Source organism: Gobius niger (genome assembly GCF_951799975.1).
Source record: "Gobius niger genome assembly, chromosome: 21".
NCBI lineage: Eukaryota > Metazoa > Chordata > Actinopteri > Gobiiformes > Gobiidae > Gobius > Gobius niger.
In genome coordinates this window covers 998,612-1,015,839 of record NC_136872.1, presented here as the reverse complement: position 1 = coordinate 1,015,839, position 17,228 = coordinate 998,612, and the positions used below count along the sequence as shown (strand labels likewise).

General features: G+C 48.7%; 1 protein-coding gene across 4 annotated transcripts in view; it reads right to left on the bottom strand.

Moving 5' to 3' along the window:
- Positions 1-17,228, bottom strand: part of mark2b (MAP/microtubule affinity-regulating kinase 2b) — a 73,055-nt gene that overhangs the window by 30,645 nt on the left and 25,182 nt on the right. For 3 of the 4 annotated variants that reach the window (XM_079579599.1, XM_079579601.1, XM_079579602.1), the window contains exons 8-15: positions 13,073-13,309; positions 6,469-6,588; positions 5,639-5,738; positions 5,393-5,505; positions 5,160-5,198; positions 2,759-2,825; positions 2,521-2,669; positions 1,485-1,579 (exon numbers count right to left, since the gene is read on the bottom strand). In XM_079579599.1, the coding sequence (XP_079435725.1) occupies positions 1,485-1,579; positions 2,521-2,669; positions 2,759-2,825; positions 5,160-5,198; positions 5,393-5,505; positions 5,639-5,738; positions 6,469-6,588; positions 13,073-13,309 (920 nt within the window). The remainder of the gene's footprint in view (positions 1-1,484; positions 1,580-2,520; positions 2,670-2,758; positions 2,826-5,159; positions 5,199-5,392; positions 5,506-5,638; positions 5,739-6,468; positions 6,589-13,072; positions 13,310-17,228) is intronic. The other variant, XM_079579600.1, reaches the window with a different exon arrangement.

Here is a 17,228-nt window from a genome sequence, read left to right as displayed (position 1 = left end):
GAGAGGAGAGAGGAGAGAAGAGAGGGACAGAAGAGAGGAGGGGGAGAGGAGAGAGAGAGAGGAGGGGGAGAGGGAGAGAGGAGAGGACAAGGAGGGGATGAGGAGAGAGAGGATAAAGAGGGACGTGGAGAGAAGAGAGGACAGAGGAGTGTGCAGAAAGACACCTGTCCTTACACTACGGCTGAATGATTTTGGAAAATGACAGATTCTTCTGACTAATATTACAATAACAAAAAAAATCCAGTTCTAAACAGACCCTGGAGCATTCATGTTTGAGACACTTAAACTATCACACGTTTGTAGAGCTTGTAACTACAGAGAGGCAGAGCTCATGGAAACGCACTATAAAAGAACTCTCAGATTTACAGTATTTCAAATTACGATGCAATTCCATACGTATGTATTCTCTGCACTCTCTAACAGCTCAACAGTAGAGTACAGTACAGTACAGTAGAGTAGAGTACATTAGAGTACAGTAGAGTACAGTACATTAGAGTACAGTACAGTAGAGTACATTAGAGTACAGTACAGTACAGTAGAGTACATTAGAGTACAGTAGAGTAGAGTACATTAGAGTACAGTACAGTACAGTAGAGTACATTAGAGTACAGTACAGTAGAGCACAGTAGAGTAGAGTACAGTAGAGTACAGTACAGTACAGTAGAGGTGAAGCAGTCTTTAGTTTCTAAAGCCACAATGCGGCTCTGTTCTGCTTCTGACTGAATTACTTAGAGCAAAAGAAGACGCTGTGTTTCCTCACTTTGTGCTAAATGAGCGCGGTTGGTATGGCAACGCAGCCTGCTCAAACAGCTAGCCACACAACAGAAGAGGAAAAAGAGAAAGAAGAGGGGAGAGATTCACCAAACTTCAAAGCACAGATGTAAATAATGATGATGTAGTTAGCACAGTGCACCCACAGTACAGTAAGCCACGCCTTCTCAAACAGCCACTTATCTCAGAGCGCCTTAACAAGGAATCCATGGGGAACAGTAGGGGGCGCCACTGAGGCAAGTGGCCATTGGAGGAGGTATATGCCTGAATGACAGCAGATATGGTGCTGCTTACATGGAAGCGGATGGCACGATAAGCATTAGGGGATATGAATGATGGCTCCAATCAAAGCATGTTTAACGGGCAAACGTCAAGTTCAACCGGCGGGGGGGTGGTTCATTCATGCACGTTTGAGTAGTCCACATAGTCAGCCTGTCTCCATCTCAAGAACACAATATGCTTGCCCCTCACTCGCTGATGTCATGAGGTGGTGCTCCTCTGTGTCATTGGACTCATTCTTATCATTTCTGTGCTCACATGGACTCAGTTGTGAGATTCATAGTGCTTTGAGAGGCAGTAGTTCTAAATGAATGGGGGGAGGAGTAGGGCACTACCTGAGCGTGGAAGTTGTTGGGCAGAGCTCTGGGGAACGTCGGACCACAGCAGTGCTTATGAGTGAGTGTGGTGTGGTGTGGGTGTGGGTGTGGGTGTACCTGTCCTTGCCGTTCTGGATGCCCGTCCCCAGCGTGGATCTCTCAGTCAGAGGAGAGTTCCTACTGCGGCCGGTGCCAGTCGACAGGATGCTGTTCTATGAGGAGCCACACCAAAGAGGCCGTTAGAGACACACCATTAGGAGGGCACCACACTGGGTTAAGGTTCACGTCTAATCCTAACGTCTCTTCATTGATGCTTAGTTAGTAGTTTTTTGGCGGCTTCTAAGCACGTGTTCAGACTGACTTACAGCTTTGCTCCATTCAGACCGTTTGCTCTGTTGCACTGAGCAAAAGCGTGCTTATTACAATACAATTAAAGTTGGAAAGATAAGACTTCAGACATACATTTTTTTCAATACTCTGCTAGCCTCAGATAGTCAAACCCAACAGTAACGTCATTTTAGTGACCGTTACAGCCCGTTCACTCTAGGGCTGGGACAAAAATCAGATCACAATACTTCATACTGCAACACCAAGTATCGCAGTACTTTCAATACCTTTGTTTGGAGGCATTTTTATCACGCACTCCTTTGTTTTCAAATCACAGTTACAATCTTAAGACTTTATTAAATGTCAAATGGCATTTGGTTTATAACTTTGAACACATGACTGTTTTTCTTTTTACACATTTTAAGGTGAACATATTACTTATAATGACTTACTGTATCGCCATACGCATCAGATCGTGACAAAAGTGTATCGTCCCAGCCCTAGTTTCTACCTGTACTATATTTTTAATGCTACAAATTCAGCATTTTTCATTTCATAAGATTTGTAAACCTTCAGTCAAAGGGGAATGATTGTGTTCAATCTGAAGTTGAATCTGAAGTTGAATATGACTTTGTTTTTGTGTTTTTGACATGCATGCAGTAAAAATAGTAAGTTCTGTCTCTAAGGAGAAATTATATTCTCTAAGAAATATTGATTTCATGCTTATTAATGCCTTAACTTTGGCATAATTGATGACTTGTAAAGCTTTTTAATGCCCCGCAGAAGCCCAGACAGATGTGGTAAGTAGAACTCTCTGTTCTCTTACAGTAGAGGGCGTGGCGCTCTTCTTGCGGTCTGGGGGCAGGGGGCTGGCTGGGACCTTGGTGGTGGAGCTGCCCGACGAGCCCTTCCTGCTGGACTCCTCTGTGGAGCTGCGGTTGTCCCCCTGTCCACCCCTCTTGGAGTAGGACGACCCTGGGCACAGAGGGGACAGAGGACAGGTCAGTCTTTAGCCCCCCCATCAGGTGATGCACTGTGTTCGCCCAGTCCCTTTGGACACCCACCATGCTCACCCTGCTCTGTGGCTCTGCGGTTCGGCGCCTTCTGGTTGGATGAGACGCTGCGCTGTACCTGGGACAGCGGGAGACAAAATCAGAACAAGACATTTACCATATAGACAGGGGCGCTGGTCCAAATGATTATGCAAATGATATTTTTCAAAGATTTTCCAAATTGTCAACTTAAATGACGGTCAGCATCATTTTCAAGCCTCTAACTGTCTAATATGAATGTATATATGAAAAACCTCCCAATGATAACAGTACTTTACTCGAAAACAAATATGATAAACAACTCAAAGTCTACTGTTCCAAATGATTATGCAACTCATAGTTTCAATACATTTCATAGGTTCTAACTAACTGAAAATGGTCATTTGTTGAATTTACAGCATTAGGAGGTCATATTTACTGAAACCAAAAGAGCAATTTCAATCATAAACATCGTAACGGGTCAAGTTACATTTCAACATAGGACCTCTTATTTTATAGCAGCTTCTTAAATCCATTAAACTTTATGATTTTTTGGACAGTTTCTGCTTGGATTTCTCTGCAGGATGTCAGAATAGCCTCCCAGAGCTGCCGTTTGGATGAAAACTGCCTCCCACTCTCATAGATGTTTTGCTTGAGGCTCCAAAGGTTCTCAATAGGGTTGAGGTCAGGGGAGGAGGGGGTCCACATCATGAGTTTCTCTCCTTTTATGCCCATAGTAGCCAGTGATGCAGAGGTTTTCTTCACAGCAGGACATGGTGCGTTGTCATGATGAAGATTTTTTTTTGTAGCATAGAAGACAGTGGTCAGTCAGAAACTCATATTTTTCAAAGGTCATTTTCACACCTTCAGGGAGCCTAATGGGGCCGACCAGCTCTCTCCCCATGATTCTGGCCCAAAACATGACTCCGCCCCCTCCTTACTGACGTCACAGCCTTGTTGGGACATTGTGGCCATTCACCAACTATCCACTACTCTTGATCTGACCATCCAGGGCTACACGGCCTCATCAGTGAACAAGACTGTTTGAAAATGAGTCTTCATGTATTTCTGAGCCACTGCAGCCGTTTCTGTTCATCAGCTTCAATGAACAGTTTAGGGGAGGCCCGGATAGAAGGTTTATGCACAACTGCAGCCTCTGGAGGGTCCTACACCTTGATGCAGCTTCAAATACCTGTATGCTGCTTTGTAGCAGCTGTTCTATCCATCTGATGTATTTGTCAGGCAGAAACCGTCCTTATTGTGCCTTTATCTGCACAAACCTGTGTTTTCTCTGAGTCAGCCACAAATCTCTGAACAGTACGATGATTACGCTCCATCTTTTATGAAATATCGAAGGTTTTCATACCTAGTCCAAGACATTCAACTATTCCACGCTTTTCATCAGCAGAGAAATGTTTCATTTTTCATTCCCATATTGCCTGAAAATGATGATCTGCTTATTAAAGTGGAACATCCTTTTTCAGTAGTTTTTCTCTTAACTGGACTTAACCTGACAACTAATCATCACTAATTATCACCAGCATTAACAATTTTTTTTTACCTTTATGACACTGAAATACAAGTTGCATAATAATTTGGAAGACAGTGTACAACCTATAGGCCCTATGCATGGAAATGACACGTGACTCCCAGTGCGGTCCTTCCTCTCTCACTATTTTCCCAATAAGGTTCAGCGATGCCTTGCACAAATCAACGAATAGTTTAAGAAAACATCACAGACAGTGAGATCCTGATGGAAGTGTTAAAAACATTATGTTGGATGTAAATTTTAAACTGCATGAAACGTCTTTTTAAGGCAGGATTTTTTTTTTATCACAGAGCTAAAGGTTAGGATAAAAAAACAACACCACAAAAATTTAACAACTAAAAAGTATTTATACTAAAGAAAAATCTTGGTGATATTTTAATATTTCTTTAGTGTTAACTGTTAGCTTCAAGACATAAACACTGTGGAAGCTTCCTCCGGTGAAGTCTTTGCTCCTGATGCAATGTTTTTAACCTGATGCTGTGACTGTCCGTCAGTAACTCACTGTCTGCCGTGTAATCTTGAGCTATTTTTTTTTCTTCTTTCAGACAAGACGCTGCTACTAACTTATAAGGACATAACAGAGACAGGATCCACTCGGAGTCATGTGACGCTGCAGTGGTGGTTGGTTGGTACGTTTCAGTGATTGTGCAGATTTTGCTCCTCACTTTGGAGTGTCCATGAAGCCCCGTCCTGACACCTTTACCGAGCTTGTTCTGACTGTGTTACGGTTATTCCTGAGGAAATACCAGGGCTAAGGCATTTGCAGAGGTGATATTGGAGCTTTCTGACATCAGACCGTAGAACAGCATGTAGCTCAGTGTACGCGTTAGCCCTACAGTCCTGGTGTACCTTGTGAGGCGGGGAGGGCGCGATTATGTTGCTTACATCACTTCCTGGGCGGGGCTTGATGAAGCCTTCCTCCAGCTGAAAGAGAGAAACTGGTGTCATATACTTAAAGTTCTGCTGCTCTTCACAGATACATTAAGAAAATCCTCTTTCCTCATTTTTGCCAAGCATCATTAAGGTACTGGTATGGAAACAAATTTAACGGTGCCTAGCCCTAGGAAATTTGAAGATGATAAATGTATTTTTGCCCTAAGTCAGCCTTGTGACCCTACCTCAGAGTTTCTGTAGTCCAGCAGTAGGTAGGTAGCCATCACATCGTTGTACTTCTGGTTGACCAGCGAGTCCTGGATCTCCTCCTGAGAGAAGCCCATCTGCAGCATGACGTCTGCACACACAGGGCAGCAGAGGGTCAGAGGGGGAACAGAGGGGGACAGAAGGGGGCAGAGGGGGGACAAAGGGGAACAGTGAGGGACAGAGGGGGGACAGAGGGACCCAGGAGGAGGCGGTGGTGTTTGTACCTGTCCGGCGCGGGTCCTTGTAGTCCGGCTGGGGCTCGATGTAAGGCTTGAGTTCCTCCTCTTCGTGGCCTACATTCATCCATCGGTCTCTCATGATCTGCTGCTGGGACATACACACAAACACACACACACACACAAACACACACACACACACACACGCTGTCAGAGGCACATTCTCAACTCAAACAACCCAGTCCAGTTGACGCCTTTCTAAAACCTCTTTCATTCAGGTCATCTCCTGTCTCGATGGGTGTCATGTGTATAAAACAATGATTAAACAGCCCACTACATGACACACAATAGCAACGTGTCTGTTCAGTGAGTTCACACCAAACAGTTGGTCCTCTTCTACGCCAGATCAACTGCACACTTTTTATCACTGCATATCCAATCCAATTCAACTTTTATCACGAGCCAACAGGCTTTTATTGGTAAATGGTAAATGGTCTCCACTTATACAGCACTTTTCCACCGACATTAGGCACTCAAAGCGCTTTACAGCAAGGATCCACTCACCCATTCATACTCTCATTCATACACCAATGTACGCAGACACTTATTCATTTCCAATAGTTCAAAGATATAATGGACACTTGCTTTTGGAAAGTGTCCAAACTTCTCTAATGTAAATGTGAGACTGAGAACTTACTGCAATAACAATACTCATCCGACATTACTTTTACTAAACCGTTTCAATACAGTGCGCTTGTTACGCCTGAACAAAAACTATGGAAATGTGATGAGTAAAAATTGCTATAAAACAAAATGGAAGGAGTAAAAAAAGGTGTGATAACGTTGTGCAGCTGCAGTAGAAGAGAGCGGTGTCTGACCTCCAGGCTGCCTCTCTTGGAAGGGTTGAGGATGAGGAACTTCTTGAGGAGGTTCTCACAGTCCGTGGACATGTAGAAGGGAATGCGGTACTTTCCCCTCAGCACGCGCTCCCTCAGCTCCTGTGGACACAGCAGCACAGAGGGTCAGTCAAAGAGGGGGTCAGTCAGAGAGAGGCTCAGCCAGAGAGAGGGTCAGCCAGAGAGAGGGTCAGTCAGAGAGAGGGTCAGTCAGAGAGAGGCTCAGCCAGAGAGAGGGTCAGTCAGAGAGAGGGTCAGTCAGAGAGAGGCTCAGTCAGAGAGGGGGTCAGTCAGAGAGAGGCTCAGTCAGAGAGGGGGTCAGTCAGAGAGAGGCTCAGCCAGAGAGGGGGTCAGTCAGAGAGGGGGTCAGTCAGAGAGAGGCTCAGCCAGAGAGAGGCTCAGCCAGAGAGAGGGTCAGTCAGAGAGAGGGTCAGTCAGAGAGAGGCTCAGTCAGAGAGGGGGTCAGTCAGAGAGAGGCTCAGCCAGAGAGGGGGTCAGTCAGAGAGGGGGTCAGTCAGAGAGAGGCTCAGCCAGAGAGGGGCTCAGTCAGAGAGAGGGTCAGTCAGAGAGGGGCTCAGTCAGAGAGAGGGTCAGTCAGAGAGAGGCTCAGTCAGAGAGGGGGTCAGTCAGAGAGAGGCTCAGTCAGAGAGGGGGTCAGTCAGAGAGGGGGTCAGTCAGAGAGGGGGTCAGTCAGAGAGAGGGTCAGTCAGAGAGAGGGTCAGTCAGAGAGGGGGTCAGTCAGAGAGGGGGTCAGTCAGAGAGGGGGTCAGTCAGAGAGAGGGTCAGTCAGAGAGAGGGTCAGTCAGAGAGAGGGTCAGTCAGAGAGAGGGTCAGTCAGAGAGGGGGTCAGTCAGAGAGGGGGTCAGTCAGAGAGAGGGTCAGTCAGAGAGAGGGTCAGTCAGAGAGGGGGTCAGTCAGAGAGGGGGTCAGTCAGAGAGGGGGTCAGTCAGAGAGGGGGTCAGTCAGAGAGAGGGTCAGTCAGAGAGAGGGTCAGTCAGAGAGAGGCTCAGTCAGAGAGAGGCTCAGTCAGAGAGAGGGTCAGTCAGAGAGAGGGTCAGTCAGAGAGGGGGTCAGTCAGAGAGGGGGTCAGTCAGAGAGAGGGTCAGTCAGAGAGAGGCTCAGTCAGAGAGAGGGTCAGTCAGAGAGAGGGTCAGTCAGAGAGGGGGTCAGTCAGAGAGAGGGTCAGTCAGAGAGGGGCTCAGTCAGAGAGGGGGTCAGTCAGAGAGGGGCTCAGTCAGAGAGAGGGTCAGTCAGAGAGAGGCTCAGTCAGAGAGGGGGTCAGTCAGAGAGAGGCTCAGTCAGAGAGGGGCTCAGTCAGAGAGGGGCTCAGTCAGAGAGAGGGTCAGTCAGAGAGAGGCTCAGTCAGAGAGGGGGTCAGTCAGAGAGGGGGTCAGTCAGAGAGGGGCTCAGTCAGAGAGAGGGTCAGTCAGAGAGAGGGTCAGTCAGAGAGGGGGTCAGTCAGAGAGGGGGTCAGTCAGAGAGGGGGTCAGTCAGAGAGGGGCTCAGTCAGAGAGAGGGTCAGTCAGAGAGAGGGTCAGTCAGAGAGAGGCTCAGTCAGAGAGGGGGTCAGTCAGAGAGGGGGTCAGTCAGAGAGGGGCTCAGTCAGAGAGAGGGTCAGTCAGAGAGAGGGTCAGTCAGAGAGGGGGTCAGTCAGAGAGGGGGTCAGTCAGAGAGAGGGTCAGTCAGAGAGGGGCTCAGTCAGAGAGGGGGTCAGTCAGAGAGGGGCTCAGTCAGAGAGAGGGTCAGTCAGAGAGAGGCTCAGTCAGAGAGGGGGTCAGTCAGAGAGAGGCTCAGTCAGAGAGGGGCTCAGTCAGAGAGGGGCTCAGTCAGAGAGAGGGTCAGTCAGAGAGAGGCTCAGTCAGAGAGGGGGTCAGTCAGAGAGGGGGTCAGTCAGAGAGGGGGTCAGTCAGAGAGGGGCTCAGTCAGAGAGAGGGTCAGTCAGAGAGAGGCTCAGTCAGAGAGAGGGTCAGTCAGAGAGAGGCTCAGTCAGAGAGAGGGTCAGTCAGAGAGGGGGTCAGTCAGAGAGGGGGTCAGTCAGAGAGGGGCTCAGTCAGAGAGGGGGTCAGTCAGAGAGGGGGTCAGTCAGAGAGGGGCTCAGTCAGAGAGAGGGTCAGTCAGAGAGAGGCTCAGTCAGAGAGAGGCTCAGTCAGAGAGGGGGTCAGTCAGAGAGGGGGTCAGTCAGAGAGGGGCTCAGTCAGAGAGAGGGTCAGTCAGAGAGAGGCTCAGTCAGAGAGAGGCTCAGTCAGAGAGGGGGTCAGTCAGAGAGGGGGTCAGTCTGAGAGAGGGTCAGTCAGAGAGGGGGTCAGTCAGAGAGAGGCTCAGTCAGAGAGAGGGTCAGTCAGAGAGAGGCTCAGTCAGAGAGGGGGTCAGTCAGAGAGGGGGTCAGTCAGAGAGGGGCTCAGTCAGAGAGAGGCTCAGTCAGAGAGAGGGTCAGTCAGAGAGGGGGTCAGTCAGAGAGAGGCTCAGTCAGAGAGAGGGTCAGTCAGAGAGAGGGTCAGTCAGAGAGAGGCTCAGTCAGAGAGGGTCAGTCAGAGAGAGGCTCAGTCAGAGAGGGGGTCAGTCAGAGAGAGGGTCAGTCAGAGAGAGGGTCAGTCAGAGAGAGGCTCAGTCAGAGAGAGGCTCAGTCAGAGAGGGGGTCAGTCAGAGAGAGGGTCAGTCAGAGAGGGGGTCAGTCAGAGAGGGGGTCAGTCTGAGAGGGGGTCAGTCAGAGAGAGGGTCAGTCAGAGAGAGGGTCAGTCAGAGAGGGGGTCAGTCTGAGAGGGGGTCAGTCAGAGAGAGGCTCAGTCAGAGAGAGGCTCAGTCAGAGAGAGGCTCAGTCAGAGAGGGGGTCAGTCAGAGAGAGGGTCAGTCAGAGAGAGGGTCAGTCAGAGAGGGGGTCAGTCAGAGAGAGGCTCAGTCAGAGAGGGGGTCAGTCAGAGAGAGGGTCACCATGTTGTTCACTCATCAAATCATGGGGGGTCATCTAGAGCATGGCCCGACCGGCTCTGGGCCAGCATTTTGTGTGATAGTGCACTTGAACCCAGCGATGGGGCTGTAGATGCTCCTATTGGCTGATCAGGGAGCCCTCACTAAGCAACGGCAGATGCAAATACCATGACTTCAGCTTCAAACTTAGAGCTAGGGCTGGCCAATTAAACAAAGCTTTATCTTAATCGCAATCTCAATTTAAATCATCTCAATAATCGTCGTGGGACTTTATAATAGTCCACTTTGATGCAAATTGATTTGAGTCTGTTAAATGATTCTGGAAGAACGCCTTTGTTTTTGTTTGAGCTGAGGTTTGTATAAAAGGTCTGCCTAAGTTCAGGAATCAACTAAAGGTGGTTATTTTGATTATGCAATAACAAAAATCGAATAGAAAATTGAGAAATGATAATACGGATACATTTCATCACTATTTCAATGCTTTTAGATTTGGGTAATGCCAAACTGGAGAAAATGTGTTTGGTTCAGGTGGGGGTTAAGAGGCTAAAAACGATCTATTTCTGATGGCTAGTGAACACATCTGAGTGATGCAAAGGCGTCTGTTTTGCGGGGGCTCACTTTCTGTGTGGTTAGCTCGTAGCTCCTCAAGCTACACATAAACACATGTACACATGTCCATTCTCTCACAGCTGTTTTAAAGTACATAGTTCTTATCAGAGGTGTAGAGCCTAAATATTAACTCCAGAGTAATGTTACTTTAAAATAACTTACGTAGAAGTGACTCAAATATTCACTCAAGCACCGACAGACAGTTTTAGTCGTGAGAATACAACATAGTTTCATTCAAATCATGTCAATTAAGCTTTTGGCTCTTACACATTTACTCACGGAGGAAATAGAAACCAAATGTTCAACTCAAAAACAAAGTGACTCCAGTAGAAGTAAAGCATATTGTGTGATCAAACCACTGTGAGAAGTGCAGTTCTTCAAAAGGTCAGCGAGTATAACCGAGCGCTATATCTTTTTATTATAAAGACAAAGCTGAAAACTTTGTCTGTCCAAGCAAACGCAGCTCCAGCTCCGAGCGTGCCCTGGTCAGTGGTCCGGTAAAGGACTACAGCTCATCCTCGGTCAGAGCTTCACTGGCCGTGTCCATCATTAGAGCCATTTGTCCAAAGAAGAGTCACATGGCTCTTCACCGGGGCTCTGCGCTGTCAGGGCTTTAGGCAATTACACACAACTAACACTAAAGCTGACACTGTATCGTCCACATGACACACACTCATTTTGCAGTTCATACACAGCACTGTGAGAAAGTATACGCCCCTTCTGATCTCTTACATTTGTTTATATTGTTTCCATCAAGCCCATTTTTATATCACACAAGGACGTTCCCAGTGAACACAAAAAATGAGAATAAGCTTTTTTTCCTAAATTGCGCAGCTCCTCTAAACACTAACAATGGCTAATGTTTGGTTGGCATGTCCTGAGCGTTCACACACTGACAGTTGGTCCACTTCTGTGCCAAAATCAGACTCTTTGTTACTGTACGATTTGGAAGTGGACTGCAGCGTCTCTTGTTTCACCCACAGGGGACAAAAGACTAGGATCACGGAGATAAATGTGACCTGGCCCGACGGGCACCAGGCCAGCAGCAAGTGGAAATGCTAGTAGATGCGTAAAGTGCCGGGCTGGCGCTCACAGTGGAAAAAGGAAATAAGCTTTGATTCTTCCCAGTGAAGGCCAGACGCTGCAGGTGAACACATTTTTCACACGGTGGTCAATGTTGAGAATTTAGCTAGTTCTTACCCTTAAAGGTCCTATATCATGCAAAATCGACTTTTTGGAGCTTTTAGCCATGTTGTTATGCTATTTCCTTATTTCCAGTCAAAGTCCTGACCTAAATCCTATTGAAAATCTGTGGAATAATCTGAAAACTGCTGTTCACAAACGCTCTCCTTCTAATGTGACAGAGCTTGAGTTGTTTTGTAAAGAGGAATGGACTAAAATGTCAGTCTCTACATGTGCTAATCTTGTAGAGTCAAACCCCAAAAGACTTGTGCTGTTATTACAGCAAAAGGGGGTTCCACAAAGTATTCATTCATGCTGTATGATACTTATGCAAGTCCCACTTTTCGGTTTTCTATTTTTTGAAAAATAACAGAATCATGTATCATTTTGCTTTCGCTTCACAGTTGTCTGTTACTTGTGTGTGAACGTTCAGTAAAAAAATCTAAATAAAATCTTTATGTTTAGGGTTGTAAACATGACAAAATGGGCAAAAGTTCAAGGTGTATGAATACTTTCGAGAGGCACTGTAGAAGCTACCAAGCTCTTCTACGTTTTCCCTATTCAAATATGGTGGAAGTGTTATACAATCCAGTATCACTTTTTAGGTTCGTTTTGTCAGACACTAAGGTTAGAGATGTTAAAGTGAAGATGGCGGCTTCGACACAACGATCTTTCACCAAAGAAAAAAAAGAGTGGAAAAAGAGTGGTGCGCACTGAATGGGTGCTGCTGCCGGATGCTCGCTCATCGAATGCAATTTCTTCATCTGTGAGATCAATAAAGTATCATCTTATCTTATCTTATCTCTTAAAGATCTTTTACCTTTACATGTTTCAGCGCCATCTGCAGGCCGTCATCAGAAGTATCACCGGCGTGCGGTGACGTGTCACTTATCAGCTGTTCTTACTTCCGAGGCGTGGCCAGTCTGACGGTCCCAGCAGGTCCGACAGACTGGCCACGCCCCCTGCCGCCCGGTGGATTCAGGGCGATAATCATTGGAGGAGGGTGTCCCAGGTGTGGGACAGGAGAAACGCTCCTTCGTCACGGTTGATGGTGTCGGTGCTCCGTTTCCTGATTTCTATGGCTTCTTTTATCCAGCGTTTGAATTGATTGGTTTGCGATCTAATGACCCGAGCCTCGTCCCAGTCCATGATGTGGTTGTTTCTTTTGCAGTGGTCCGAAATAGCTCATTTTAAATTCTTCCCACAGGAGAATTTAAAATCAGCTATTTCGGACCAGACATAAGACATTACATTACAGACGCCGAGCACTTCCGTTCCGCTGTTCCGACACAACTGAGCAGGTCAGTCGTTCACCAGCAGAGGGCGGAGCAGCTGCTCAGAGCAGGATTCAGGAGGATTACTGAGAACTGCGAATGAAACCACAAACCACTCTGGGGGTGTTTTTGATAAGGAAATAGTCGATTTTGCATGATATAGGACCTTTAAAAAATAGACTGAACTATCCCTTTACCATGTTTTGACGACTCGAGCATTAGTTTTGTGTGAAATCACAACATCTCCACTTCAGTATCTCCTACAGACTCCAGACTTCTCCCTGTCTTCGATTTAAAAACTTTTTGAACATTGTTTACAGAGGGGTTAATTCATATCTAATTTCTGTCTGATATATTGAATTTTGAACCTGAAAAATAAAATGAGAAATTTGAATTTTTACAGATGTTTTTTTTTTTTTCAATTACATTTAAGGCCTTGATTTAGGCAAAATTCATTTTTTATGACTTTTAATGCATTTTAATGCTGCGTGTCATTTTTGAACTTTATCCATACATTTGATAATGAGTGACACAGCAAAGGTTGCAGGTACCGGTGGCGTACACAAAGCAGCGGAGCTTGAGTGTGTGTTACAGACCTTGAGGTTCTGTCCGTCAAAGGGCAGCGAGCCGCTGACCAGGGTGTAGAGGATGACCCCCAGGCTCCATACGTCCACCTCAGGCCCGTCGTACTTCTTCCCCTGGAACAGCTCGGGCGCGGCGTACGGAGGGGAGCCGCAGAATGTGTCCAGCTTGTTCCCCAGAGTGAACTCATTACTGAAGCCAAAGTCTGCGATCTTTATGTTCATGTCTGCGTCCAAGAGCAAGTTCTCCGCCTAGAACAGGACAGGACATGAGCACACACAGCAGGAAACCCTGACAATACTTCCATAACTGTCCTGAATACTGCTTATGTCACTGTGATATATTGAATGGCACATTTTGAAGTTCTGTGTCTTTCATTTTGTAAATCATGTGGAAGATCAAAAGACCAAATTCACCATTTGAGCTGTTTAAATCAGCAATATAAAGTGAAAAACTGCTTTTGAGGTTCTGCACACATCTATGGGCAAAATGGCAGGTGCAGATGAGAACTTTGACATAAAAAAACATAAAAGAATTTGCTCACTTTATTTTGAGTGAATGTGACTTGCTAAAACTAAGAACCATCTGGCAGTGAAATAAGTATTTTTTGCAATTGAAATAAGTCAAAACATCTCATTTCAAGTCAAAAGAGGTTCATGATCTCATTTTAACTGCTTCATGTTTTTTCTTATGGCTTTTATTCACATATGGCCAGCCTGAGCCCAAACATTAATCAGATCAGAACAAATCTGGGTAGTAGAAGTAACTTTACAAAAACAGCCTCAACAATAGAATCCAAGCGTTCCCTGCTCTGGACTGGATACATGTCAGGCCTAATGACAAAGGACACATAGATATATGTGTCTGTGCCTGTATCCTGTGCTTGAGTGTGAGGAGGCTGGAGTTGCCTGGCAACAGGTACACTCTTCTCTGCACACTCTGAGATGGTGTGAAGGACTGGAGGCTCTGACCTGAACAACACTGCTCACTTCTCCTCAGGGGTCAGAGAGAGAGCGAGAGCACGAAAGAGCGAGAGCGAGAGCGAGGGAGCGAGAGAGAGCGAGAGAGAGCGAGAGCGAGAGAGAGAGCGAGAGAGAGCGAGAGAGAGCGAGAGAGAGCGAGCGAGAGCGAGCGAGAGAGCAAGAGCACGAAAGAGCGAGAAAGAGCGAGAAAGAGAGAGAGCGAGGGAGCGAGAGAGAGCGAGAGAGAGCGAGAGAGAGCGAGAGCACGAAAGAGCGAGAAGAGAGAGAGCGAGGGAGCGAGAGAGAGCGAGAGAGAGAGAAAGAGAGAGAGCGAGAGAGAGCGAGCGAGAGAGCAAGAGCACGAAAGACAGAGAAAGAGAGAGAGCGAGGGAGCGAGAGAGAGCGAGAGAGAGAGAAAGAGAGAGAGAGCGAGAGAGAGCGACCGAGAGAGCAAGAGCACGAAAGAGCGAGAAAGAGCGAGAGCGAGAGCACGAAAGAGCGAGAAAGAGAGAGCGAGAGCACGAAAGAGCGAGAAAGAGAGAGAGCGAGGGAGCGAGAGAGAGAGACAGAGCGAGAGAGAGCAAGAGAGCGAGAGAGAGCGAGAGCGAGGGAGCGAGAGAGCGAGAGAGAGCGAGAGCACGAAAGAGCGAGAAAGAGAGAGAGCACGAAAGAGCGAGAAAGAGAGAGCGAGAGCACGAAAGAGCGAGAAAGAGAGAGCGAGAGCACGAAAGAAAGAGAGAGAGCGAGGGAGCGAGAGAGAGAGACAGAGCGAGAGAGAGCAAGAGAGCGAGAGAGAGCGAGAGCGAGAGCGAGAGAGAGCAAGAGAGCGAGAGAGAGCGAGAGACAGAGCGAGAGAGAGCGAGAGAGAGCGAGAGAGAGCGAGAGCACGAAAGAGCGAGAGAGAGAGAGAGCAAGAGAGCGAGAGAGAGCGAGAGACAGAGCGAGAGAGCGAGAGAGAGCGAGAGACAGAGCGAGAGAGAGCGAGAGAGCGAGAGCACGAAAGAGCGAGAAAGAGAGAGCGAGAGCACGAAAGAGCGAGAAAGAGAGAGAGCGAGGGAGCGAGAGAGAGAGACAGAGCGAGAGAGAGCAAGAGAGCGAGAGCGAGGGAGCGAGAGAGCGAGAGAGAGCGAGAGCACGAAAGAGCGAGAAAGAGAGAGAGCACGAAAGAGCGAGAAAGAGAGAGCGAGAGCACGAAAGAGCGAGAAAGAGAGAGCGAGAGCACGAAAGAGCGAGAAAGAGAGAGAGCGAGGGAGCGAGAGAGAGAGACAGAGCGAGAGAGAGCAAGAGAGCGAGAGAGAGCGAGAGCGAGAGAGAGCAAGAGAGCGAGAGAGAGCGAGAGACAGAGCGAGAGAGAGCGAGAGAGAGCGAGAGCACGAAAGAGCGAGAGAGAGAGAGAGCAAGAGAGCGAGAGAGAGCGAGAGACAGAGCGAGAGAGCGAGAGACAGAGCGAGAGAGAGCGAGAGAGAGCGAGAGACAGAGCGAGAGAGAGCGAGAGAGCGAGAGCACGAAAGAGCGAGAAAGAGAGAGCGAGAGCACGAAAGAGCGAGAAAGAGAGAGAGCGAGGGAGCGAGAGAGAGAGACAGAGCGAGAGAGAGCAAGAGAGCGAGAGAGAGCGAGAGAGAGCGAGAGAGAGCGAGAGAGAGCGAGAGAGAGCGAGAGACAGAGCGAGAGAGAGCAAGAGAGCGAGAGAGAGCGAGAGAGAGCGAGAGAGAGCGAGAGAGAGCGAGAGACAGAGCGAGAGACAGAGCGAGAGAGAGCGAGAGAGAGCGAGAGAGAGCGAGAGACAGAGCGAGAGAGCGAGAGAGAGCGAGAGACAGAGCGAGAGAGAGCGAGAGAGAGCGAGAGAGAGCGAGAGACAGAGCGAGAGAGCGAGAGAGAGCGAGAGACAGAGCGAGAGAGCGAGAGAGAGCGAGAGAGAGCGAGAGAGAGCGAGAGACAGAGCGAGAGAGAGCGAGAGACAGAGCGAGAGAGAGCGAGAGACAGAGCGAGAGAGCGAGAGAGAGCGAGAGAGAGCGAGAGAGAGCGAGAGAGAGCGAGAGAGAGCGAGAGACAGAGCGAGAGAGCGAGAGAGAGCGAGAGACAGAGCGAGAGAGAGCGAGAGACAGAGCGAGAGAGCGAGAGAGAGCGAGAGACAGAGCGAGAGAGAGCGAGAGAGCGAGAGAGAGCGAGAGACAGAGCGAGAGAGAGCGAGAGAGAGCGAGAGAGAGCGAGAGCACGAAAGAGCGAGAGAGAGAGAGAGAGACAGAGCAAGAGAGCGAGAGAGCGAGCGAGGGAGCGCGAGAGAGCGAGAGCACGAAAGAGCGAGAGAGAGCGAGAGACAGAGCAAGAGAGCGAGAGAGCGAGCGAGAGAGCGCGAGAGAGAGCGAGAGAGAGAGAGAGAGAGAGAGAGCGAGAGAGAGCGAGCAAGAGAGCGAGAGAGAGCGAGAGACAGAGCGAGAGAGAGCGAGAGAGAGAGAGAGCGAGAGAGAGCGAGCAAGAGAGCGAGAGAGAGCGAGAGACAGAGCGAGAGAGAGCGAGAGAGAGAGAGAGCGAGAGAGAGCGAGAGACAGAGCGAGAGAGAGCGAGAGAGAGCGAGAGCACGAAAGAGCGAGAGAGAGAGAGAGCAAGAGAGCGAGAGAGAGCGAGAGACAGAGCGAGAGAGAGCGAGAGAGAGCGAGAGACAGAGCGAGAGAGAGCGAGAGAGCGAGAGCACGAAAGAGCGAGAGAGAGCGAGAGAGCGAGAGAGAGAGCGAGAGAGAGCGAGAGAGAGCGAGAGAGAGCGAGAGCACGAAAGAGCGAGAGAGAGCGAGAGACCGAGCAAGAGAGCGAGAGAGCGAGCGAGGGAGCGCGAGAGAGCGAGAGAGAGCGAGAGAGAGAGACAGAGCGAGAGGGAGCGAGAGAGCGAGAGAGAGAGACAGAGTGAGAGGGAGCAAGAGAGCGAGAGAGAGAGACAGAGCGAGAGAGAGCGAGAGCACGAAAGAGCGAGAGAGAGAGAGAGCAAGAGAGCGAGAGAGAGCGAGAGACAGAGCGAGAGAGAGCGAGAGACAGAGCGAGAGAGAGCGAGAGAGCGAGAGCACGAAAGAGCGAGAGAGAGCGAGCGAGGGAGCACGAAAGAGCGAGAGAGAGCGAGAGAGAGACAGAGCGAGAGGGAGCGAGAGAGCGAGAGAGAGAGACAGAGCGAGAGGGAGCGAGAGAGCGAGAGAGAGAGACAGAGCGAGAGGGAGCAAGA